Below are 27562 nucleotides of genomic sequence, written 5' to 3' on the forward strand. Positions count from 1 at the left end.
TTTGGTTGACTTCTTTGTAGTTGTGTATGTAACACACTTCATTTACGTTTTTCGCTTCGCCGCGCCAGCAGAACCGGTCTGTTGTTCAACGTCAAGCGTGTCTCGATTCTCATTTGCGTTGTTGCCATTTCATAGACTGGCTACTGGCCGTGCACAGCATGCTTTGTTGTTGGCTTCGCTTTTGATGTGCAAATATTTTTGCGATAGCTTCGCATTTTCGTTGGGTTTTCTTAAGAATATCAGCAACTTTATAGCCTTTGTGGTTGTTGTGATTTTGTATGTTCCGCATTTGTGCTTTTGCTTTGTTTTTGTTTTTCAGCTTTTTGCTTTTAGCAGTTTTGTGGTAAACAACCGGAATTCTTGCGAGTTTTTTGTTCGTATATTTTTGCAGCTTTAAAAGATGATACTGCTTACAAATGAAACTGTCAAGCTTAGAAAAAATCAGCCAAAATTTTCAGTCAACAAGAATACAAGAAGTTGGGGATTTCATAGAATTCATTTAAAACGTCTTCTTAATAAATCGCTATCGCTTAACTGTTAATTGCTAATTATAATATATAATGTTTGTTTTTGGAAATTTCATGTATTTCCGTCGAGTTGTCAAGTCAAATTTAACATAATAATTTTAATGTTATTAAGTCTAACTTGTTTTTGCCATGCTCACTTAATCTAAAATTTGAATGTAGAATTATTGTAAGTGATTAACCTTTGACATTCTATGTTGTAAATTCGCATCGCAAACCATTCACTTTTGAACACGTTCTCCAGCAATTTGACTAAACGAAGCTGTATACATTATCTGACAACTAGCTGATATGTTAAAAAAAATTTAGTTGAAGTTAAAATCAAGTGATGACAACTATGGAGGAAGCTTCATGAGGAAGTGGGTCTTGCGAAACCGAAATATGTTTATACAAAAATTCGAAAATTAAAATTATTATTACAGATTACGAGCTCCTTTACAAATATTGAATCTGCTTTTGTTTTTATGATTAATAAATTTCTTATATTTTAATCAGTTATTGGCTTGTTAGCAATAAAATGTATCTTTCCAGTCAAGATTAAGGTTCTGCGCACCTCTTACTGAAAATATGTGTAAAATTATGCGGATGGTTTTAAGGTTTTACCAAATAAGATACCTGTCTTACCCAATGAAAATCTCGCTTTCGCATTAAAAGTAGTTCGAATGGACTACTCAGCAATAATGATGTCGCCAAATACCCAGAAATCTACACAGTCTACCAATGGATGTGAATGGGAGGGGTAAACATCTACACCAAAGTAATTTTTTTTTTAAATTGAATTCAGTGATTTAATACATGATCAAGTTAGGAATGGTAAAACAACTTGACAAAGCGTTCGATGTGAAAGGATATTATTCAAATTACATTTGTAGAAAATTTTCGAAGTTTAGTATGGAAATTGTACGGTGGCGGTTTAATACTACAATTGATGAAGGATACAGAATTCTGGAATGATGGAAAAGTCTTGTGTTGATAGTCGAAAATTACCGAGGTAACCATAAAGTACCAAATTATGAAGAAATTGTGCAAAATTTGCTGACAAATTTTCTGAGAAAAGGAACAAATGTTAGACTATCTCTCATCTGGGTACATTTTCGCATAACTTTGGAACTTATAGTGGGGAAAAAAGAGACTCATTTTGCCAGGATCTAAATGTCTGGCAAGATAGATAATCAGTTTCATAGAATCGTCAAATGAACGCCGCTTACTGCTGGTCCTTAAAAAAATATTTTCGACTGAAAAATTAAACAAGAAATTGTACCAATGGGATCTAGGTTTTTTGCTGCATATTTTCTGATTTAGACTTAGAATTAAACGAGAGCAAATCTTAAAAAACCATTGATAGCTTCATGAACTGTAGGCACAAAAATATCTAATATTGGTTTTATATCTAGGGCAACAAAGCTAAGTATTATTTATTATAGGTATATATATAATGTAATTCAAAATTCAATACAGTGGCACTAATGGGCTACAGAATAATATGTAAAGAGCAGCTAACTGTTCCCTTTATTTTCGGAGAGTCCCGTTAGACTGTTACTAAGACGAAACTGTGCTTTGAAATTTCACGCATAAAGAAAATAAAGAAACAGTTTTAAAGCCTTGGAGAAATTTATAGAATGTGACTTTTATATTATTGGGCAACAATTAAGGAGAGTAAACAATAATTGCGTATATTTGGGGATACAGAATATGAAATGCACAAGAAAATATAATAACATTAAAACAAAAAAATTCATTTTCTTCATTTGTTTATCATTACTTTTGGCTTCATAAATAATGCTTAAAAAAGCGAACAGGTGGCTTATGAGTAACATTGACAGCTGACGCAATGCAGCCAATATTTACAAGAGTTGATTCTCGCTGCCTATCTGTTTCAATCGTAATTGATCATTTAACTGCCACTCCGCAGCCGGGCACGTTCACTAAAACCCTCGGCTGTGTACTGTCATTTTGAAAGTACACGTGCTCACAACGATCTAGCTAAGTAGTCGTCATTTGGATTGTTTGTTCATTGTTGCTCTTACCAAACGCTCAAATGCACAAGCAAGTGACAACTAGTTGCAGCATAATTGAATTAGCGCAATCGCCAGCACACAGCGTGCTGAATATTTAATGCAAACACTGTGCTCACTGGTCTCCATACAAGCGCTCGCGCCGCAAAAAAAATGGTATTAAGAAAAAAACGCCGAGCTTAAATGCCATTCACCAAAGTTTTGCATTAATTTTGCAGCGGCAGCAAGAGTGTTTGCAGCGAATTTAATATATATTAATATTTTAGTAGTTAATTAGCATAATTAATACGCTCAATTGCATTTGAACGCATGTCTGCGGGGCAAATATTGAAACTTAAATACAAATAAGTTGGATATTTAGCAAATGAAATATTAAATAAAATATTGAGCGCTCCGGACAAGCGCGCTTAGCGGTGGCAAAAAAGCTTCCACTGCAACAACAACTACTATGCAAATAGGAAAATTCGTTTATATAACCGTAAATTGACAGTATCGAATGTCAAAGTGCGGTTGAACACGCTTAGCATTAGGGCAAAAAACTGCCAATTAGTGCGAAATTGCAGCACCAAGTGTTTGCTTATTCATTGAGCCTCGCGTGCTTTACCAAAATTTATTAATTTATAATTTCCCTAAATAAACTACTGACGAAATATTAAAAAAAAAATGTAAAAACAATCAAAACATATATGAAAAACGAAAAACAAAAAAAGAAACAAATTCATCGGCGCAAAAAGGTTTGCTTGATTGTAATTATGTTTTTAACTGACTAGCAATTATTATTTAATTATTTAAACCAACAGTACAATCCAAAAAATTAAAAAATGTAAAATTTCGAAATTAAAAAAAAATTTTTCTTGAATTTACCGTATTTTTTACGAGCGTGTACGGCTGCTTCGTTCTCTTCTTAAAGTTCAAAGCCCATAGCCCATAAAAGCCGGAAATAGACATGTGGAGAAGCTCGTTTGAATATATCTTTCCCAACCTCATCAGTTGAACAATTAAAGTAACGAGGCTTGGCATACTCCAACGCCTACTTGCAACACAATAGCATTGCAAGCGCACCGGGCCAGCTGCTGTTGGCGGAAGAATGCCAGTCATGCTGCAAATTTAGGTGTGACAAGCATGCATTGCTTACGTGCACACAAACATACGCGCAAGCAGGCGCACGGCGCTCTTGCACGCTTTGTTGTTCGTTTGTTCATGATAAATTACAACAATAAACTACAATCACTGGCAACATGTGGCAACTTTTGGCATTTTATGCGCGGAAAATGTCACAGAAAAATTTATTCTCATTTTAGTGTGCCATATGCATGTAAAGTATATAGTATATGTATTACATATATATGTAGATATATGTGTGTGTGTGTCTGTAAGCGCACACGGCGTCGCATGTTTGCTAAATTTCTTGATTAAAAACTTAAAAATTAGATATGACCCTCGCTAAGTGAAAGAACAAAGAATGAAGTAAAATATGGTGAGCTGCTGCTGCTAAATAGCTCATAACAACATGTAGACACGTATGTACATATGTCGCGTTGCCCTCAGACCCACGGCTGTGCGAGAGCGCGAAAAAAAAACACGTCACCTCTGCATAACTGCATTCCTGCTGAACTTGTTGTGAAACACAAAACAAATAAATATATCCACACCACATTCACTCACACATACTAACCCCAAGTTGTATGCACTCGCTCGAGTCTTAAAGCTTTTGCGCATTCAAGCAACTGAACTGTCTTAACCGCCAGCCACCTTCTACTTGGTCTGCAGATTTGCCTCTGGCGCACAAATTCTCGTGCCAGCCAAGGCACACAAGTGTATAATATTAATATATGTTTATACAAATAAATGTAGATAGAGAATAATGCCTGCACAATTACTTGTGATTGCCATTTGTGGATACACAGAGCACTGCGCTAGGCATGCAGGTGTGTACACACGGGGCCATCGGCATGGTCTCAGACAAGTTAACTACATTTCGATTTTGTCTTCAACAAAAGTGTTGCATTTTTCGCTTTTCACTGCTGGTAGTTTCTTGCAGCTAATTCAGCACTCTTTTGCGCTCATCTGCCTCAAGACTTTAATGCCAAGCTATCGTTTGCTCATTTCACAAGCCGTTTGCAGACACAGAGGTATATATTATACGTGCAACGCGTCTAGCGGGCCAACAACATGCCACATTGTGCGTGCTTGGTCTGGCAGCCGATGTTGGGAAATGCCTTCGTTGCACAGATTTGTTGCTACTGTTGCCACCTAGCCACCTAGCCACCTAGCCATTTATCCAGCTTTAATGCTTTTTAAATATTTAAGCTTTAGAGCGAGCAATATATTTGTTTGTATAGGTTAGTTAATAGTAATGCAAATGCTAAATGAAGTCAGGATGTGTGGGTGTAACTCTTTCTACTACTCCAATTTGCATTTTCTGTGTATATGGTATTTTTGTAGGTATTTGCTTGGTCTAATCAAGCATGAAAATGCCTTTGGAAGACACTGTGCTGAAGCAAAGGTGTTCACTTGAACAAATTGCAATTAAACGAAGGAAAGTATTTAAGCTTTGCTGATATTTGTTATAGTTTTAGGCAGGAGAAAAATATTTAAGCCAAAGTATTTTATACAGTATACCGATATATTCTGCAAACATACTTGCAAAACTTTTCTACACTTCAACAATTTTTATTTATTTTTAAATCTCAATTTACAAAACTTAGTTAAAAGTTGCTGATATCAAAATAACTGTACTTCACGCTTTACGTTACGTTATAGTTCTCTGTTAGTTATATTGTGGAAAAATAGCAATTCAATACAGATATCTTCTAGTAGTTACTCTCACTGCGCGTAAACTTTTCGATTTCATATCGCATAACCCGAGCGCAAAATTCACACTTCAGTAGCGGCATTCAATGCAATATTTTTCAAATTTAACGCATCATCGCAGATGCCAGCAACAAAAGCAAAGTAGACAAGCCAATGAATGACAACAAACACGGAACTACAAGCACCCGCCAGCACCAGTTCTAATAAATACTGAATAAGCAATAACAAATATTAAATACTGCAACTTGTGAGGGTCTTCGAAAAACAAATAATAGTTCATTCATTATTTCATGTTATGTAACATAAATCCATATGAAATGCTCTCACTACTCGAAATTGAATAGTATATTGCATTGGTTGTACATTAGTAAGGGTCCTACAGGGTATGCTCGCGCCACTTTTGCCATATCATGTATATATATCGCTATATATATAATCTATAACACCTGTAGTTCATGTGGCGTCAGCGATGCTCGATTAGCATAGACCGAGAAGTGAGGTATCTATGGCTTATGGGCCAGCTCTTTTATCAAACTATTATTCACTTTGGGCTACAACTACAATAGATAGATATATATAATATCGATATTTATATCCATATCGATACTTCTTAAATTTCCTGTCTGCATTCTTCTTCTGGTTTTTAGCATATGGTTACTGAATCTTAAAAGGAAAAAATCCTTCTCACAACCATAATTTAAAGCGCATTGGGGAATTTCAATGCAAAAACATTGCACAGTTCCGTTGTCGTTGTAGAGTAGAAGAGGTCATTGGCTTGGGTCAGCAACAGCTGCCGAGTGAAGAGTGGCAGATGTGGAGATGAGTTATATAAATATTTTCACACTTGAGTTTTCTAATTATTGTTTATTTGGGATAACAATTTAGTTTATTTCAAATACAAGAGAGTCTATGAAGAAATTTCAAGCCAATACCATTAGCTAAAGCTTCTACTGCAACAGTCAGTTTCATTTTATGGCATTGTTGTGGTAATTTTTGCACCACGTCATTATTGTGAAATCGGAGTTTGCCACATTGTTTCAATTTTCCGCTAAATTTCGCTTTTATTTTCACACAAACAGTTGCTGTTTTGGCCGTTTGCTTTCTGTTGCATTCATTTATTTTTGCTACATTGCTCCGTTTATTTTGCATAACCATTTTGTGGTTTAGCCAATAAATAAAAACAGCGAAACATTACGAAAAGTCGAAAGAAAGCAAGCAGACAGAGAGCGCTCGTAAGAGCAAAGCAGCTAAAGCAAATAGGAGCATGTTGCAAAGTACGCGGAAATTGATTTTATTTCACGCCAACTTGTGCAACACTGCCGCGCTGCGCGCAGACTTTATAAGGAAAATATAAAATAACGGAGTACGCGAAAAGAAATATATATGCAGCTTGCAACCGATACACTTCGAAAAAATGGAAAACTGCACTGAATTGTATATGTTGCTCCGACTGTTATTAACACTTTCGAGCGCAAAACGGCAGCCAATCCGCAGCGCGTCGATTCGCGAATGTCTCGGCTCAATACCCCCGATGCATAATAGATATCGGAGCACAACGCAGTGATGCATGGTAGCTCTAGCTGCTGGCATTGAGAAATGCTATGCGCACACACCCATTCACACGATTGGACGAGCAGCGGTATGCAATTACACGAGCAGACAGCAGACAGCAGACGGAAGTGAATATTGCAGTAAATTTAAGGTACTCGAATTATGGCTGGAGACGAGCAGCGACCAGCTGCAACGCGCACGCAAAGTCATAAAACAGCGCCACACCGAAAAATAGGCGGTGACTTGCATGTTGCGGCCTCACTCGTATATGCATATCGAATGTTGTAAGAGCAATTTGCCCGAATGTCCGCCCACTCATCGCCGGTAGTTCCTTCAAAATGTGCATTACCTGAAATTACTTAATTATTCAACATCCAAACGCTAACTTTCAAGAGACTAAGTGTCTTTACTGCCACATAATTAGAACTGACTTGAAACAAAGTCTACTGAGATATTGATCTACAGTAATGTTTGAAGAACAACAAATTCGAATCCATTTGTATTAGATATCTAACAGTATTTACCGAAAAAATGGTTTTGTCTACACAGAATAAATCTTTTTATCATTCGAAGGTGATCTGGCTAATTAAGTAATCGTTCGAATTATACGATTCAGAATCTGTTAAACCCGTTTCATCACGCTCCTCAGAAATTTCCACTTGTTCGCAAGAGATTACAGAAAACACGCAAGCGTTCAACCACACAGACGATTTGCTAAATTTAGCCCAAAAGCGGGCTCGAAAACGTCGCCAAAGAACCGGATACGTGGCTGTGGCGCATACAATTTGTAAATAATGTGTTTGCAAATCTTGTTGCTGTTTATGAGCTACATATGTAAATGAAGAACGAAGAGGCTTCGCAAAAAGTATTTTATGCCATCAATTAATTAATGCCGCGTACCGGCGATTGTATATATTCTTAAATGCGTACCACTTTTATGACTCAGCCGTACCTGATTTAGGTCTACAGGTCAGCAAGTTAAGCGTCAAGCGGGCCAACTTTACAAACGACGAGATGCCTTTCATTTTCTGGAAGAATCGAGCAAGCCTACTCAGAACCGGTCTAAGCCATCAAGTCAAAGCTGACGAGTCAAATATGGAATGTTTGAGTATCTGCAGCACGTGGCGAAGCTTGATCTTGTTACTAGCAGATCTACTTAAACTGAAGCGCAAAACAATATACAAAACATGCAAAACAATTCCGCATTCGCGTTCGTGCGTGAGAAGCAATAAAAAGCTGCATACTAATGAAGTGCTTTTGTTTCGAGCAGTATTCTATTGTTCGTTGCTCCAAAGAATATAAAATATTGAATCATTTAATTACCACTGAAAAACCGCAAAAATCACAAGAATTCCATCTACCGCACTTTTCAATTAAAAAACACTGCAATTAAGTGTTTTTGTTTCAACCAATCTTCGCAGCAACATTCTTGCACTGGCCGTTAAACGCTTACAGTTGTTGTTGGCTCGCAATTACCAGACGCCATTAGCCGTCCACCGATCGGCTACAGTCCAACAAGCTAGGCTTCAATGCCAACTGGTTTCAGTGCTGTTGTTGTTGCTGCTGCATTACAATCGAATGTGCATTCGCAAGTACTTACTCACTCGCTTAAGCGCTTACCCACCATCTAACCTCCAAAAGTGGCAAATTGTTCTTTGCACCACACTTTTCACACACTTCCAAGTTACTAATAGTTGTTATTGTTATTGTTGTGACTGGCATTAAGATTTGCTATTGTTCTAAGTAGTTTTGGTGTCAGCTTTGAATACTTCGTTTAATGAGGTCTTTTGTCGCTTAAACGAATAATTAAAACATGAAAAAAACTTCTAAGCTCCGAACAGTTACTCGGGTCTCGACAAGTCTCTTGAGATCACTTCAACTTTGCCAAAAGTTTTAGTTTCAAAGCGACTTTTTTCGATCGTTAAAAATTTTTAATTATAGAGTCCCAACTTTAACTCACGTGAAAATTACCCTTCCTAATTAATCGAATGTGAAAGTGAAAGCCAAAAACGTTAGCCACACAAAACAAAGTAATTAAAACGAATTGTGTAACATTTCATGGCGGCTAATTGCCAAAGGAAATTCGAGTGAATTTTACACGGGCGATTTAGTATGCTAAATCATTGCACAAAAGTATACATATGCGATTTTTTGATTAAAAGCATCGAGTCGAAATAGTAGACTTACAATCGGCTTACTGTTCATTGAGGAATTAATGCCAGTCACTCGCCGTACTTGCCACACTTTTCCTTTCACCAGTCGCGTTTTGGTTATCTGTCCTATCACATCAACATTATCTTTACCCTTTTTATTAAATGAATTATTTCTCTTCATTTGCTCGTAGCATTCGGCTTCGCAGCCGAGACGCCACGTGTGCGCACACACTTGACCTTTGCTTTTCGCACTGATCGGCGAGCTGCGGTCTAGCGGCGCTGAGCACATATTAAGTAATCGTTACACGTTTAGTCTCGTCACCCGCCAAATCGGCCCTCGACGCGATCTCCTTGTACAACTGCTCTTTGTGCGTTAATCAAACGTCAAAATGCTGAACTGTTATAATCGAAGCACTCATATTTCATGACGAAGATTACCCAATTGCTGGAGCTATTGAAAGCGGCCGCTGCAAGCCCAAAGCCAAGTCGGACACCTGCATTAGTGCCGCTATTCGCTGGGATTGACTGGTAATGCGTCACAGCAGTGCTGATATTGAGCAGTTCAAAGGCTTATGTAAATGTGTGAGCTTATGAGTGTTGAGGTTGAGCTAATTTCCTCATAATAACATTATTTTGTCAATTCGAACAGCAATAGTTGGACATTCCTTTAGGCCTCTTTACTTTGATTACCAAAATTTGTTCGCTTTTTAGCTTCGTTGTTGGCATCTGAGGCTAAGTCTAAGCGTGCCAGCTAAGCTTTTTTTATTGGCAATTATTTAATGGCATACTTTAATGGGATTTATTGGAAATGCGATGCTTTACTCTTTTTTCAGTACAAACCAAAGCTTCAGTTGTCAAATATTGGCGGCAAAAGTTCAATGCCTCAAAAGCTGATTAACAGTGGTTGGGCGAGCAGCTCCTGGTATTTAACGAAGTGGTTTTTGGTTTTATACAACAACAAAAACTAGTAAGCTCTCAGCTAGAAAACTCGGCTGCATTGCCAATCACGTAATCTTCGACGCCCATTGCGCAGAGCCGGATGGAGCCTAGGCGTGGCAAATGGCACTAGACATACTAGCAACAACAACTCAAGTTTATAGTAAATTGTATAATAAATATTAGTAAATAAACAGGTTGGGCTTTGTTTGATTGATTTATAAATGCATAGGAGATCAACAAAATATTTAAATTAAATCGCATTGCTGTCTGCAGATATCGGAAAATTATAAGCGAGGCGAAAAGTTGCATAGTGGGGACAGCTTTTTCAAAAAGTTATGTTTTTTTTAAGTTTCCAGTAACTTGCTTTGTTTTGCGATGTGTGTGTGCCTTATGTCGTATGGCTGGAAATTTAGTACTTTATTTTCTTCTTTCCTTTTCAAAGACTAAGTTGCAGCAAACTTGTTTATTTCTTTATTTCGACTCAATATACTTTTATATTTTATTCAATTTCGCAAATGCAAACGACTTACAATGATTATGTAAAATTCAATTGCGATAAACAGCTTCGAGCGAAAAGCGACAGAGGCAATGCACGAAATTGCTAGAGAAGCACAGGAGCGCTTATGCACTTCAGCACTCCCATGCACAATCACACATTAAAATTTAATATTTACATTTTATGCACACATTGTGCAAATGGCGAAAATCCATTTTACTCGGAAAGTGCTACAGTTGTGAAAATAGAGTTTAGCACTTTAAATGTAAGCCCATACAAGGATGCGTGATTTCAACTGTAATATGTGGGTGTATTGCTAACCAGATGAGAGAGATGAGCGTCTCTGAAAACAAGCTTAAATTGAATGACTAATATTTGATGGAAACGGTCCTAGATCACTAAAAATAAATTGTTTTAGATTTCGAGAATTTCATCTATTATCTAAGATAACCTTATTCTCTATTTAAACTCACTAACGAGTTGGTCATTGAGAAATCTTTAAAGTATAGGAAAATACAATTATTTTAATAAAATACCTTTAGCTAATCGTTATTATATGGAAAAACAACTTATTGACAAAACAAAAAACAAAAAAAAAACTCTGAGCAAATCCAAGTAAATGAAACAAATCTTAATACTATTTAATTATGGGTTAGTTGTACCTTTTTTGAAAACGCGCTCATAAAGCACATGAATCTTAAATGGTCAACTAAAACCCTGCCCTTACTGAAGTATTTGCCTTTTTTAAAGCTTCACAATTAAGATGTTTAATAGTTGATATCCTATTACAATAAGAAGTGTATTTAAATATTTAAATATTTCAAAAAACTTAAACAATTTACGATGACAAAACACTTGGTTTAATAATTACAAAGAGTAAGATATTAGCTATATTATATTTCTATATTATTATATTTAAAAGTCACTTCTTATTCGTATGAAAACTTTTTTTCGAAAACTGATGTCTTCTTTACGCCCATGAAAGCACATCTCACATTGTTTCGAAAACTTTCACAAAACCCATTCACCATATTTAAAATTTTTAGTTCTTGCGCATTTCAAAATTAACTTTTTAAAACGTTTTCACAATCGCCATTATCCTTGCGTGGCACTAAGTACACTATGCACGAGCAAATACGAATATTTGTATACTCGTTTTATACAGTTTTTCAGATCATGCAGCAAAAGTTCCGCTTTTTCTTCAAGCTTTATGATAGTTTTACTCATTTTTATAATTTTTAATTTTCCATTTCACTTTATTCTATAAAAATATGTGGTGGATTTTGTACATACCGGCTCCAAAAAGTGCAACAAATACGAACAAAAACTTATTCATTTTAGTAGTTTTGGTTTTTAACAAATTTAACGCGCTAAAAAGTGACTGCGTAGGCGTTAATGCTCTTAAATATTCGTAGGTATATTCTGTTTAGTTAGAAAATGAAATTTCCTTTTCGCTTTTTCTCTAATTGCTTCGTTTGCTTTTCCAAAATGATGCCGTTGATATGCACAACGTCTGACAAGGAACCACTGGGACCGACTATGTGTGGTACGTTGACGTACATTCGCTTTTTATACCGGCCATGTGTAGCGTGCGCACGCGTACGGCTGCGCACCAGCTCCCGCCGCGTCTGCGCCCGCCAGCCGGCAACCACCTGTGCGACAAGCCACGCCGCTCACTTGCCTCCGCCGAAGATAGAGCGAGGCGAACAACACCAAGTAATCAATATAAGAAATTGTCGCTGTCGCTGCGAGCGTCTGCTGCTGGCGCCCTCTTCTCGCAGTCAACCGCCGCTGTTGCAGAGTTCGCCAATATAGCCAACAATAATTGTCAATCGACGCAGACGCTTGCGCTTGCGCTCTCGCCAATGTGAGCGCTCGCCATCACTGCAGCTGAAGGAAAATACCATTAAAACGCAAACAAAAAACGAACTGCTAATTTGTGTTGCCTTGTAAATAGCACGCGAAAGCCAGCGCAAAAGATAAAGCACAAAACCGAAAACCGCTATAGCACATAGAAGCAGATGTAAGTTGAGCGCGTATTACGATACAATACAATACAATTTGCTGACGTTGGTGAGCGCAAGCAATGCCTCTGCCTGCTTTGCTGCCGTTGCTGCTGCGCCTAGCTTGCTAGCAGCAGAAAATAGCCGAGCTGGCTTTTCGTCGCCAAGAGCTGGTGCCGTTTTAACAGTTGAAGTTGTAGTTTTGCCGTTTCATATTTCCATTGTGACTTTTGTTATTCTACAGTTTCTTCGGCAGTCAGCGCTCTGCGTTTCACATTTGCTTCGCTACAGTTATTTGCTGTTCGCTTTTATTAACACTTTCGCATAGCCACTAGACATTGCAGTCACAAACATAGCGTAACATTTGCGCGCCTTGTCTACACTTTATACTATTCGCGCTATGCAAGTGACGCATGCGCAGCGTTGTCGTCGCAATGCCGGCGCGACTTTTATTAGCGCGGGTGGTGACTACGCGTTTGGCGATCATTGGAATGCATTCTTTTCGTTCTTTATTTCTCTTTTCTACTCGCAACCGTTCTTTTTTCCAAACACTCATACATATTAATGACACTAAAGCAGCGTTGCTCGTTCTACTAGCCATTAAACTACAATGTTCGATTTGTATTCCACACACATAGCTGCGTAGAACTCGCCCTGGCTGACATAAAAGTCCAGGCGACAACTTTCTGCCTAGAATACCTTTTATTGCAGCAATTTAAGTCGTGGGTTGCTTTCTACTTTGCGAACGCTTGACCGCAATATTTTCCAATCACTGTAATAACTGCCGTTTTTAGTTTTGAATTTCTATACATTATTATTTTCTTTGTTTTTTCTTTGTTTTATCAAATAGCAACGGGCGCAGCGCATGAATCGGTCTTGAGCAGCCTTTCTCTAACCATATCGATTTTCCCCGTAGCTTATCACCTATCACATGCAGACTTGTCAGAAGTTAGATTTATTAACATCCCCCGAGTAGATATAGATAGGATACATTGGATCTTGCAGTGCTTACATGAATAAATAATGCTTAAGTACTTCTAGAAAGCACAATAATTAAATCAGCTGCAAATATTTAGACCACTTACTTCGACTGACGATGCCTTAGTCGATCTTCAGTGTATATATATTTATTCATTACGTTAAATATTTAAAATTTAGAAAGTTATTGAAAGCAATTTGACTAAGCCCACTTCCAGTGGAACACAGTCATGTTCACGAAATCCAAAAATGCATTTTTAATCAAAACAGCAAGTTAGTTATTAATAAAATGCCTTTAAACATACCAGCAACATTAAACAAAGTCCTCTGCGCAGAAATATTTAACTAACAAAATAAGCTAAATACTAGCTAACACACATACACAAAGCCAAAGCGTAGTAATTCGCATGCAATGTGTGTGTCTGCAAGAGCGCGTTCGTTCCTTAAGTCTTCTGTGTCTGCGCTTTACAATGCATTGCTGAACGGCCTTTATGGCTCTCGCGACATGCCGTCCAAATACCCAACTGGATTTTACTTGATATTTCCCTCCATAGTAAACAAACAAATATAACAATAGCGAATAAAGCGAAACAATTTCGAACAAACTAGTTTGTAAATTTAGCAACGAAGCGGCGCGCCAAGCACAATAATGCGGGTAATAACAACAAGTACAAGTCAATAAAATTCAAACTTGTTTGCTTTACATATTTACATAAATTCATATGTGCCAATATCTAAAAATAAACACACACACATGAACACATGCGCACATGAACAAAAATATACGAGGGGACATAGCAGAATATCCCAACTCCATTTCGAGCTATTCTAAACACTGCACTTCGATTGTGGCCTTTTTTCATTGCGTCCGCAAACATAGATGCTTTTATATTTTGAAGTTTGAAATATTTATTTTCTCAAAGATACCTCTCTAAACCCTCATGCTATGAGCTTGGGTATTTCTGGTAATTTATGCTATGAAACAGCTTACACATCACATTAAGTGCACAAACTATGCATAACTAAAGATTCTCGCAAAAAAATCTGGAATTTTAAAGCACTTATTCACTAAGGATATTCCCCTCTTACTCCTGGTCAAATCCTTTTCACCTATAAAGTGTGTGAAATGATGATTACTTCATCTTGTTTTCAAGCGTCCAGTCAACCAACGATATTTCTAAAAGATAAATCAATCAAAGACAAAAAATTATCAGAATTCGAAAACACATTTAAAGACTAAAAGAGTTTAGAAAAAATATATATGAAGCTATTTAATTCAGATCACCAGTTCGCTTAAATCCAAAAACTAAATCCAAGCAAAAATTATTAAACATAAAGGTTAAAGTAATTTAGTCAAATCATTTTCACTACGACCTCTCCCACAAATCTGTGCACCGCAATCGCCTGATCTAATGAAAGCCAGGCAATTTCATATTATTTAATTGTCGATTTTATCCCATATTTGCTTCGGTATGAATAATCATATAATCTTTATGGGCAAACAGGCTTTACATAAATGCGAGGCAGATATCGATACACACATAACTGTTACAGCAGCAAGCGATAAACCAGTACAACTAGCAACTGTCGTTGATAATCGATCGCATAGAAAAGGTATTGCAAGCGTTAAGGGAGAAGGGAAAGAAGCAAAGGCGAATATCGTCATAAAGACAAACTTGAGTGCTTACACAGTTACCAATCACAAATACCAACAACAAACCAATATCTTTGTTCACCACTCTTGGTGGCAGCAAGCCAACTGCTCGATCGATTATCTTTCGGCTTGCCACTCAGCGTTCGTGCGCTATTTGCTTTGTGTTGCAATTCCACTGCAGACATTGTTTACATGCATGTTCACTGTATGTGTGTGTATTTGGAAATAGGTAAATGGCGACAAACGTGAATGTTTTGCTTGTACAAATGGCAGTGTGTGTGCGTTGTCGGGAAAAACTTAACTGCCTTGACTGCGACCAACACACGAGTTTTTCAGTTTTGCTGTTTCTCGCCTCTTGCTTTTTGCCATTTGCTGCACAAATATTTTCATAGCCGACGCAGCCGCTGACATGGGTGTTGCTTTGCGTTGAAATGGTAATTCAATACTCTTCCTGAATTCCAAAGCCTTGAATCACATTATGTTTCATTACAGTTCACTTTATGGTCCGGCGATTGGCTGTGGCTCTATTCATTGGAGTCTGGTGTCTGGAGTAATGAATGCCCAGAGCAGTTTGCTTAACTCCGATCGAAACAAAAACAGGCGACTGCCGCAGGGAAAAAGCGTATTGCCTCGCTTGAAATTGTTAACAAAAAAAAAAAAAAATGACTTGCAGTAGAACAGCTACAAATGCCCTGGCCAGCACGGTGTGTAGGTCACTTTTGATTAAATTGCATTTCGTATTCATTAATCGGCACAACACGACACAGCCTCTCAGCGCTGGTTGCAAGGCGACGCACAACACACACACGCAACTGCGTTCCGAGTCGGCCTGTGTGTGGATCGGGTGTGTATACTTGGGCATGATTAGTCAGCTATGTAGTCAGGGCAGTCGGTCAAGCAAGCCAAGCGCGGCATATAGAGGTTACATGCGGGTATGCGGGTCGCTCTAGTTGCATCCACAATAATAATATGCTTTTATGCATTTTAATGCAAGCTTGTTTGCGCAAAATGAAAAGTAGATTTATTATTGAGTTTGATTCCAGCTTAGTAGCTGTACTTGCTTGTTCGTAAGCGCGATGCCTAAGCGTCAAGCGCGCTGAATAGTGGCTGGCCATCAACAGATTGTTGCAATAGCATTGTGAGACATTTATCTACTGGTTTATGTCTTACTTGAAGCGAACCCGTTCGCGATCGGTCTCGCAGTGCTTTTTTATTTCACCGAAATGCCACCGACCAAGCATAGACTTCCGTTTTACTCATGTTATGATGATAAAGTGTCAAATAATTGTTGATTTAAGGAGACTGGTCTAAAGAGGTCCTTTTCGAGATTCAAATAATGTTTTTTTTTTTTTGGTGGACAAAGAGCGATATTCAAAGTAAAAGAGATTGTCTAAGTTTTCGGTGCAGAAAAGCGCACCCATACCGTCCGTTGGCAAGACAGTTAGGGCTTCGTAACCGTTCGAGAACTTCCGTAATTCTTGCTACATGATTTTTTCTTCAGGAATACAACAACACTGACTTAAGTTTTTATTGAAACATCAACTTAAATGCGCGCAATTCGAATGCCAAACTCCGTAAGAAAAATTTTTGGTAAACAGTTTTACTTTCATGCAAAAGTGTTATGTTCCACCATTTTCAAAACAATTACTTTTTTTCTTAGTTATTTTGCTCAGCACATATTCGTGGTATTTTCCCTTTTGTACATTCGCTTGTGTTTGCTTTGTAATGCAAAGTTATTTCATGGTTTTCTACTTTCCGCTTAAATTTGGGGAAGAGTTATGTGATTTGGGTGTAACCACAACTAGTAGCTCGAGCTCGTTTTTTTCGTTGCATATGGACCAATAAACTAATCGCTTCCATTTCATACTAATTACACTCGTTTACCAACCCTTTGATGTACTAAAGACAAAAAGACAAAATATGGAGTAAAGTGTAAAGCTTTTACCAAAACTTAAATGAAAAGTTAATGAAAGCGAAATGATTATGTAAGCTGTTGCAGGCGTTGACGTGTTGTGCAAAATATCATTAATTCACTTAACTGTAATAAAATTGGAGCTATGATTTATGGCGCGCGTCGTGTGATGGTTCGGAGGTGACTTTATTCCACAAGCAAACAAAAATAGTTAATTTTGAAGTTAATGATCATGTTTTGAAAACAACAATTGTCACAGCGTAATGCGTTTGATTTCATAATTGTTAAGCCACTAGAGTCTACTTCCGCTCGAATATTAAGTGTAAGAAGTTTTCGAACGCCTGAAGCCTAAATTACAGTTTTCAAGCTCGAACGTAAATGGAAAACTGTTTCGTATAAATATGATGTTTCGGCTTTAATAATCCTTTACTTCAACAAATCTGTATGCTAAACAGGAGATCCGCTCAACTTTATTAAAATAGCAATTATACAAAATTTCCCATTCTTTGTGTTTTATAATTTTATACGTTACTACACATTCTTCATTTTAATATAATTCAATTACGAACAAATGTACTAGATATGAATTTTTCTATAATTACTCAGCATGAGCTAATTCAGCACGGTGCCTTAGGGGAGTTGAAATGCTCATAATTCTTGTCGAAACACTTGTTCACACTCACAATAAATATGACCAGTAGCATTCACGCACACACATACATACCAATCTATGAAGCCGGCATTCAATACTTACGCTCGGGTGTTACTACATAAGATCTATGGCCATTGTGTATGCGATCGCCTCAAAGTGAACAACATTCTCGATTCACCAGCTAACATACCATTCATACATACAAACATATTTGTGGATTTATATTACAAATTATTAAATCAAAATACTACTCACTGATCAACGTTTTATTTATTACAACACACACATACAAAGAAAACCACATTTTTTCTCCATCTGAACAAAATTGTTTAAATAATGCAAAACTTGCATCAGCGAGGGTGCGGCGCCGCAAACACATAAAACGACGTCCACACAAAAACTTAAACGAAAGATAAGAGCGGAGCTGAAGAAAGCGACGGCAGCATGTGGTCAGATATCTAAACAAAACTTAAGCCCCGCCGAGCAAATAACGATTACCGAAGACAAATAAAGTTGGTACCAGATATTTTATTGTTGCTTCTGTTTGTTATTTAAAGCTCAAAACTAAGAAAAGTGCAAACAGGCGCACATAAAAGTGTACTGACATGGGTTTAGAGTTTTAACACCAAATAGGTATGTTCAGTAATGGTTTTAAGACTAATAGGTGTGAAAGTGGAAACTGAATTCCTTATAACCCAATAGAATGCCAAAAATATACGAGTATATCAGATTTGATAAATTGGAACTAAATAAAAATGATTTGTATATTGCCTGTAATTATTTGCTCGCACAGAAAAAAATAAAATTGGGTGACTACCTCTTGCTGTTAAAGAAAATGTTTTTGGAAAAAATATTCCGTATCAATATGGAATTCCGTATTAAAATTTAAAATTTCAAATTTTACTATAATTATAATCGCGCGATTTACCAAGAGATGACGTAACTTGATTATTAGTCCATTGTTCTTATATCCCGAACATGCGCTGGAAAGTTACTAACCACGTGCGTCTTTTTCATATACATCTGCCTTTCATTTTGAGCCTAAACAACAATTTAATTTTTTCAATCAAATATGTCGAACTTTGTGGTGGAAAATGTGTGATTGCGGGGAGTTCTTCTTCAATACTTTAGTTTGAAGAAAACCTCAGCCGGAATTCATCGTGTTTTGATAGCGAACATGGCAAAAGTGGTTTGCACGAATTAAAATTGGTGACTTTGATATGGAAGATGAAGTACGTTTTAAACAAACAAAAAAGTTTGAAGAGAAAGATCTGGAAGCATTACTCGATAACGATTTTTACCAACCACAAGAAGAGCTCGCAGAATTTTTAGGTCAAGCAAGGTCAACGTTTAAAACGTTTAAAAAAGGCCGGAAACTTTCAAAAGCTAGGAAATTTGGTGATATATGAATTGAAGATTTCTTTTGCAAAACATTGTAATAAGTGACGAAAAAAAGATCCATTACAACTCTAAACGCAAAAAATCATATCGAACTTGGTCGAGAGCGTGCTTTATTATGAGCTTCTAAAGCCGGGGGAATGCTGTCAACCACAACTTATCAAATTGAAACGAGCGATTGCCAAAAAATGTCCTGAATTTTCCATCATGACAACGCTCGGCCTTATGTTGCAAGACCGGTCAAAACTATTTGGAAAACAGCGGCTACGAAGTTTTACCTCACCCGCCTTATAGCCCAGACCTTGCCCCTTTGACTATAATTTGTTCCGCCTCACTGGCATGCGGTTTCCATTAGGATAAGAAAACAAAAATTGGCTTGATTCATTCTTGGTCGCCAAGTGGGCGCAATTCTTTTGGGACGGAATCCACAAATTGCCAGAAAGATGTTTAAATGTTAAAACTTCAGATGGGCAATACTTTGAATAATACTGTTATACATATTTTTCTTAAAGAACCCTTCAAATATAACTAACGATTTTGTATGTCCAAAATGCTTTTTTTAGTAATCATAGATTTACATTTAACATTATGTTTTGAATTTTCTATAAGATATGAAAAGGTAAGCTGTTGTCACATTAGTTTCATTCTCGCACTTTCCGATAATTAAGTATGCAAAGTTTCAGAGAATTAGGAACTATTGCGCTCACTCAGAGAAATGTCTTCACTAATACGCGCCGACAAATTAATATACAACTAATAAATCTTACACACGATGATTATTCATTTATAAAAAATAAAATTTAAACAAAATATAATCTGATTAACTACCGCAGACCTTGAATTTAATCCATTTTAGCATTTTGAATTACGTAAAATTGAGTTCTTCTCGCTTTCGTTATTTCAAACATATGTTTCCGGAGGTTTTTTTCTACTAGAAAGATTCAGTTGTCGAACGTTCTGATGTCGAATTTTAAGAAAAAATTATACGGAAGAACAGGAAATTCAAATACTACTAGAAGGACGTCAAAATAAATGACTAATGGAGCAAATGTTTACTAATTGCGAGCAGCCATTCGCATTTCTATGCATACCACAACAGAACAACAAATTTGTGTTTGATATGCATTCAATTGTTGCACGTTCGCACAGGTTCGCATAGCATTAAACTTTTTATCTTTTTAGCTCTGGCTAATGGATATTTGATCGCGCAATTCTAAAAACTCAAATACCTACATGCTCTGCGCTTATAAATTTTAAAACCTGCCTACACTTAATCGCTGGTAATTTATACAACACGGTGAGTACAACTGTACACACGCATGGGCATACCGAGAGGCCGAGGCGGCGATGTGCGATGACTAAAACTACACGAAAAATCGAAGAAGACACGAAACTAGAATTGATTAATGCACAAACAAATGATGCATAAAGTACCGTTGTTGGTTAGCCATGCGTCGAAGCGCGTTAGCACAACGCAGCTTTTTGAAACGGCAGCATGAGTGGGCAGCGCCCGCGTGGCGGCGGGTGTGACGGCGGCACCTACCGCTGCCAGCCGTCTGCTCTTTACATTCCACTTTTTATTTGTTCATTTTCTTCTTTTTCATTCAATTAAGCATCGGCGACGGCCATGCGGTGTTGTTGTGTGCTGTCGCAAGCGATGCGCTGCATTTTAATTGCCGCATTTACTGCTATTTGCCGCCAACAATTGCGAATGCGCGCACATGCACAACCGTGCTGCGGCGATGGCCAAGTCTAGCATTAAAACAGTGTTTTTTAGAACCGTTCGCGGCCGCGGCGCAAAAAATTCAATAATGAATTGGCAATTTCGGTATTTGCTGACGCAACAAATGTTTGCCACAGGCGCTCCGAATAAATTGCATTTTATCGCACTTCACGTACACACTTATGCAGGTGTGCGTATGCAAATGTTTAAGCCCTTAATTTCAAGTTGAGTTCCTCATCTCTTTTTTGCAACTCCAGCGCTTGCCCGACAATCGGCCGATTTGGACGCTTTTCGCCTTCTTTTTGGACAATCACAATGAAATGTCGTGTTTTCGTGTTGTAATTTTGGGCAGTTTCGTCACTCATGGACACATAATTTGCCGGCAGAGACGCATGAATATGAATATCTGTATGCCATTTGTTACTGTAAGCATCATTAAAATGAAATTAGCGTCGTCGTTAAATAATAAAAAGGCTTAAGCGAAACAAACGCTCGTGGAACACGTTGAAATCAATTTCGACACTTCAAAGGGCTTAGAGCATTTGCACTAAATACATTAAGCAGCAGTGTTGCGTGTCATCTCATAACTAGCGGAATATCAGCGGAGTAATGATTATCACAGCATTGCCCCTTGCAGCATGTGTGTGCACTGGAAAAAATGTATGTGCAAAATTTTAATTATAAATATATACATATATATATATTCTTATTAATAGAGTTTAGCAGAAAAGAAGAAAAAGAAAAGCCCACCTTTTCTTCAAAAACATGTGTCTGTAAGCTCCGGGAACAAAAAGCCCTGACGTAGTCTGCCCATTCAAAAAGAGTGTCAGATGAGTAGCCTTGTGTGGGTATTCATACAGGTGGTTGGTTGCGTGTCACACACGGACTCAGAGTCTACTTAGTACTCGTCGCAAGATACATAGGTTTCCTTGTCTTCATAGCCAGAGATTAATGGAACTAATTCAAATTATCCTCCAAGAATGGAGCGTTTTATAACATTGACACCATAAGACTACCACAAAGCTTATGTAAAGCGTTTGCAAAATTCAATATTTGTACTACTAACTATTAAAGAAATTACAACTGCTCCGCTCTAAACTCGCTTATTTAAATGATCTCATCGGAGAAAAATATGAGAATACATATACCAAACATTTACTGTTTTAAATTCTCCTCGTATTGACTTGACTGACAACATACTGCAGGCTGAATTCCCCAATTACCCCAAAAATCGTTCCCGAATTATAAAGAAGTGTCTCCAATGCTGTTTTTTTTCCCAAGATTTACTTCGTGTACACAGCAAAAACCGTTTGTAATATGCACAAAATGAGCAGATAATTAATGCTTAAGGCATTTATTTGTAATTTACATGCTTGTAATGTGCTGGCGCATAGACACCGCTCAGCGAACGCAAGTCATCTTAATTTGAAAATCTTTTCGCTTTTCGATGCCCCAGTTTCGAGCGGCGTCTATAGGTGTGTTCGCGTGCGGGTTTGTGTGCGAACACATGCAACTGCGCATACAAATAAGCGCGTGGTTGAGTTACTAGCTTTGGATGCACGCTCGGGGTGCCGGAGGTTTGATCAGTTAGTTGACTTTTAGCCGATTTTCTGTTGTTGTTGGCTATTTGCCTAACTATTGCGCTCATCAAAATACGGCTTATGTCACATGGCAGATATGAGCGCACACATCCTTATGTATACTCACGCGCACACTCGGTGTGTGTCTCGATGCACACATGTATGTGTACGCGCTTGTAAGTGTTGCTTGAAAAAATTATGTGCTGGCATGCAGATCAGCGTCAGATTAAGCGCAGCGACAAGTCAACAACCTCAGAAATCGTTGCTTAAGGTTTGCCTTCAGCATTTTTATGATCTTTCTTGGCGCTCTTTGTGCGCTTGCTCGCGGCACCCAAAAAGTTCCGGCCGCGCGCCAAAAGCCGCCAACCTGGTACCGGGAGACTCTGCCTGCTGTCTTGAAACGCGCTAGCGGCAACTCGTCGGCTTAGCAACATTTGCGTCACATTGCATGCCGGAGATGCGTGCGCATTGTTGTGTTGTTACTGCTAATCACACTGCCTACCACTCCCTCTAACGCTGTTGCTTCTGCTGCATTGTGGTTAGCGCTCGCGTCAGCTGATTGGTATTGTAACCTTTTGCTGCTTCGTTATTTCCAAAGCGATTGCCTTGTGCTTTGGCTTAGTTGGCGTTAATCCCATATTAATGCTTATGCATCTGTGTTTGTATCTACGGTTGCTTATGCATACAAATAGTGTTATTTAATAGACTTGTATGAGCAAATAATATCTTTTAACATGTTTGCTGGCATTTTGGGTATTATAATGTAGTATTTATTCCGGAAGACTTGTTAACAATTTGAAGGCTGGCACATTTTCAATTCAGTCAATAATATTTCGCGCTCACAAACCTATTATGATTATTTATTACCTTTATTGACTTATCCAAATGGAATAAAAGCTGCTAATGCTTGTCAAATTAATAATTTGATAATTTTAAATATTGCTTTCCTAGTTAAGATTACCCGATGGCATCCGATGTGTTTTAATTCCAGGATCCATAAATAACTTTCGACAAAAATAATAGAATGGAGTTTCACTTTGTCATACATATCATTAAAAACACTGCAATTTTCAAAAGAAAGTAATCACATTCAGTGAAGATACAACTTAAAGGGTAGGAACCCCATTTGATAAGGAAGTATGGTATCTCTGAGCCATTAAATCAAAAAGTCGTAAAAAAATTTAAAAATTTTAAATATTCCATTAACTTAGGAAACACCCCTCAAGATAAAAAACATCAATGATTCATAAACAAATAAACACATGTTTTTTGTTTTTGTATTAATGGCAAATTTTATACACATATGTTAAGGGAACACATAGCCCAGCCTAACGCCTATTATTTGATTTTGCACGCTTGTTGCTTTTCATTCGTTTACCATTATTAGCGCGAAATTGAAATTAAGCGATTGCACAAAATTATTTGTACTTCGAGTACTAACATTTTAATTGAAATTGCTGTCGGTCTACAATGATTTGTTGCTTATTAGTCACTATGGTGATCGTGCAAAAAATGTCCAATATCATCGAAGCCACCATCATCGGTTAACCAAAGTGGTGACTGGAGGCGTTCGCAATTTGGTCTGGTTGCTGGGTGCGTCAATGTCAGATACTACCAAATTGTGTCATGACGCATGCGCACGATTTAAAACGCCGTACCTACCTATATTTACATAGATCTATGGTATATAAATATTGCTTTTCATGTATTTGTTTGACAATGTTTATGAGAGCGTATCAAAATGCTTTAAATTTACGATCACTTACCTTTTGAAAATATATAAAAAACTGAAAATAATTAAATTACAACATTAGATATACAATATGTCAGTTGATGTGATTTTCTTCGTCTGTTTAAACTATGCCCTTTAATACTAAATAAATAAGCTCGATATGGATTTTTCAAACTTTCATCTCAATAAATCATTTATAAATTATCTCACGTCCATTTTATTTTGCTTTAAATATTAATTTCACGCCTCTGTAGTCAGCGCCGATGCCCAGCCAGTACATTACTCTCGATATTAATTGCCAATGTACAACGGATGATGCTCTACCAGTCTGCGCCGCGAAAACTGCAGTGCATTGCTTGCCAACCGATCGTGCAAATACAAATTTATGCCTACAAACGCCGGCAGGAAAATGAGTTATTGGTTACTTTACGCGTTTCTGCAATTTCTGCATTCAGGCTTACAATGTGCAACAATGGAATATCGTGTGATTAACCGCACACACATACCCACTCATGTCAGCCGAAAGAAATCCCCAACAAAAAGCGACGGAGACACGCAATGGCATTCCCATAGTCATTTTGCATTGACCTTGGCTTTCTTTCTTTTGCGCGCTGTTGAAGATGCCATAGGGGGCGGCTCAAATGCCCCAAAGCTAGCGGCGGCCATGATTTTGGCGATCACGTTGACGGGGATATCAATCAGCCACTGCGAAATCGCTGCCCGCCGCTCTCTGCTGCAGACAGACACCTCGGCCAACAAAGCACAATTATGCGCGTGCGCATCATACAGCTGGTTTTCATAATGGCATTTTAAAGCAACATTAATCGCATTGTAGCGTTTCCTTCATAACTTTGCGCCAGTGTGATTTCTAGCAGCTAATGCGGGTTTATTCATGTACTCATACACGTTGTTTTCATAAACAATCGCGTTGCAGCAACAAGTTTTTTGACTCTCATTGGTCTGTTGTGGAAGCCTATGCTAGTGCTGTGAATCTCCAGTTACAAAACAATACAATAATTCACTTTTCTCTAGCGTTTCTCACCGATTCGGTTATTGCGAAAGGCATGGGGAAAGAGGCGTCTTCTTTGTTGCAACGCGCTCACACACTGGACTTCGATTTATTTCTCTTGCAAATTTACGTTTTCACAACAACCGATTTTCCTACAGCATTACCATTATTTTGATCAATCTTGCTTTTACTAATCATTGTTGTTGCCGATTGCATTGTTGTCTCGGGTGAATGATTGCATTTTCAGCACCACTCAGCTATCAAAAAGCAGATTAGATAAACAAGTTGTGTTTGTGCTATTGAAATATCACTGCATCTTAATTGCCCGAGTATTCCAACGTGATCTACGCTCGGACGAATTCGAGTATTGCATATTAGTAGGTATCTTGGACATATACCTCGCACCAATATGCCGCCGCATGTCAGTATGCGGCCTCATGGAGTAGTGCCTTTCCTACACAGCTGATTTACTACAAGCTGATCATACCGTTAGCCATCCAACAAGGGTCATATAAAAGACTGATTTCAACCAGCAAGTCTCGCGTCCCTTCCCGAAATGTATTCATATATACCATATACAAGAGCATGTAATATATAACTGTATATGTGTGTCTGTACTCATATTACCTAATTAGCTTAATATCGGTAGCCTGTTGGTGCAGCTTTTAGTTTGTCAATGTCAACACCGGTTTGTCTTGCCGCTGCGAGTTGCCCACACTACGATCGCATTGTTACAAAATCGTCCCAATTCATCCCAACAAGTTGTGATCATTAAATATTATAATTAGTCTTCACTCTTTCACAGCTGTTTCTCTCTCCTCCAATGGATCTTTTATTTCTTCCCACACACACACAGGCAAAGATGTTTTCGTTATTGACAGATTAAAAATAAAAACATTGCGTTACTTAAATTATGCTAATCATTCAATTTGCTCAACATCGTTTTTGTTGTTGTTTGTTCATGCAATTCGAAGCCAGTTTCTTGGCCTATATATTACCAACTTATCAGCTCGAGTGTTAATTTGGTTTTATTTCTTTCCTTTAGTTTGATTATTCAAGGTCATATTTACCAAATACATTTTCGACTATTTTCGTTTCACTTTTCGCATTGCGTGCCATAAACGCAAGTAGCACTTAGAAATATAAAAACACATAAATTAGGTGTAAAAGCGGTGATTTAAAAGCGTTGATAAACATCTTCAATCATTTGCTCTATTTTTTCATCGGCGGCAAAATGGAACTGAAGCCATCAATTCACATTTATTTACTTGCATTGTTTCTTTATTTCGACGCAAAAACACGAAAACCAACTAAGCATATTAAGCATAGAGCAGAAAGTGAAAACCCCGGAATGGGTCGGATTGGGTCATGCTTTTTTTAGTTTTTGACAAGATTGAAATTTTTATCTGAGCGAATTTATTGAAGTTAAAGCTCTTCGGTCGTCTTTAGATGAAATAAAGCTGACATTTTCCACTATTAATGGGGTCTCCAATCCAGCTGTTTTTTGTTGTCAACTGCTAAAGTCGAAGGCTAACTAATATTTTCACAACTCTGTTATAACAGGAACTTACTGATTCCTGTCATTTGCAAAAACATGTTCGCATAGCTAGTTTATCAGCGCACTTAACCACCGAAAATAGTCGCAAAAAGGGATTACATCAAAAATGTTTATATGCAAAGCTATTAAAAACATACAGACATAAGAAACGTTAACTTCGATTGCACTGAAGCTATAATACCCTTCACAAATGCAAAATATTCATTACAAGAACTTTGATCGGTCAGTTTGTATGCTAGATATATGGTTAGTGATCCGATCAACAATATCTTCGAAAATTTCATGATTGCTTTTGGCAATAGTCCATGGCAAATTTCTTGAAGATATCTCGTCAAATGAAAAACTGATGGACGGACAGAGGGACAGACAGACGGACATGGCTAAATCGACTCAGCTTGTCTCGCTGATCTCTTATATATACATATATTATATTTTACACGGTCTCCGACGTTTCCTTCTGGCTGTTACAAACTTCGTGGCAAACTTAATATATGCTGTTTAGGGTATAAAAAGTACGAGCTACTTTATGTTTATTATGTTTAAATATGTAAACTGAAATGCAATATTATTACCAACGTACATATATCTGTCCATACAGCTATACAAACGCAAATACTTGCACTTGAGCGAAAAAATTGTTCCGAATATAAATGTGAGGCAAAAGTAACAAAGGCGAATTGGCTGTTTGGCCTCATTGGCAACTGATGTTGTGATTATCAATGAAATTGCTAGCAAATTAAAAAAAAAATTTTAATTTCTGTTATGCGATTATATAATTTTGTGTCTGATTCAGTTGACTGTAAAAGAAACCATATGATCATTACTTTTAAAGATTCATAAAATATAATTCAATTTTAAATCTCCATGATTT

General features: G+C 37.5%; 1 protein-coding gene across 2 annotated transcripts in view; it reads right to left on the minus strand.

The window, feature by feature from the left end:
- Positions 1 to 12045, minus strand: part of Gasp (Chitin binding Peritrophin-A domain-containing protein Gasp) — a 29811-nt gene extending 17766 nt beyond the window's left edge. The window contains exon 1 of one of the 2 annotated variants that reach the window (XM_014235075.3): positions 11786 to 12045. In XM_014235075.3, coding sequence (XP_014090550.1) covers positions 11786 to 11828 — 43 coding nt within the window. In that variant the 5' untranslated portion in view covers positions 11829 to 12045. The remainder of the gene's footprint in view (positions 1 to 11785) is intronic. The other variant, XM_014235074.3, reaches the window with a different exon arrangement.
- Between the last annotated feature and the right edge of the window lie 15517 nt (positions 12046 to 27562).

This window comes from Bactrocera oleae, chromosome 2, assembly GCF_042242935.1.
Source record: "Bactrocera oleae isolate idBacOlea1 chromosome 2, idBacOlea1, whole genome shotgun sequence".
In the NCBI taxonomy this organism is placed as follows: Eukaryota; Metazoa; Arthropoda; class Insecta; order Diptera; family Tephritidae; genus Bactrocera; species Bactrocera oleae.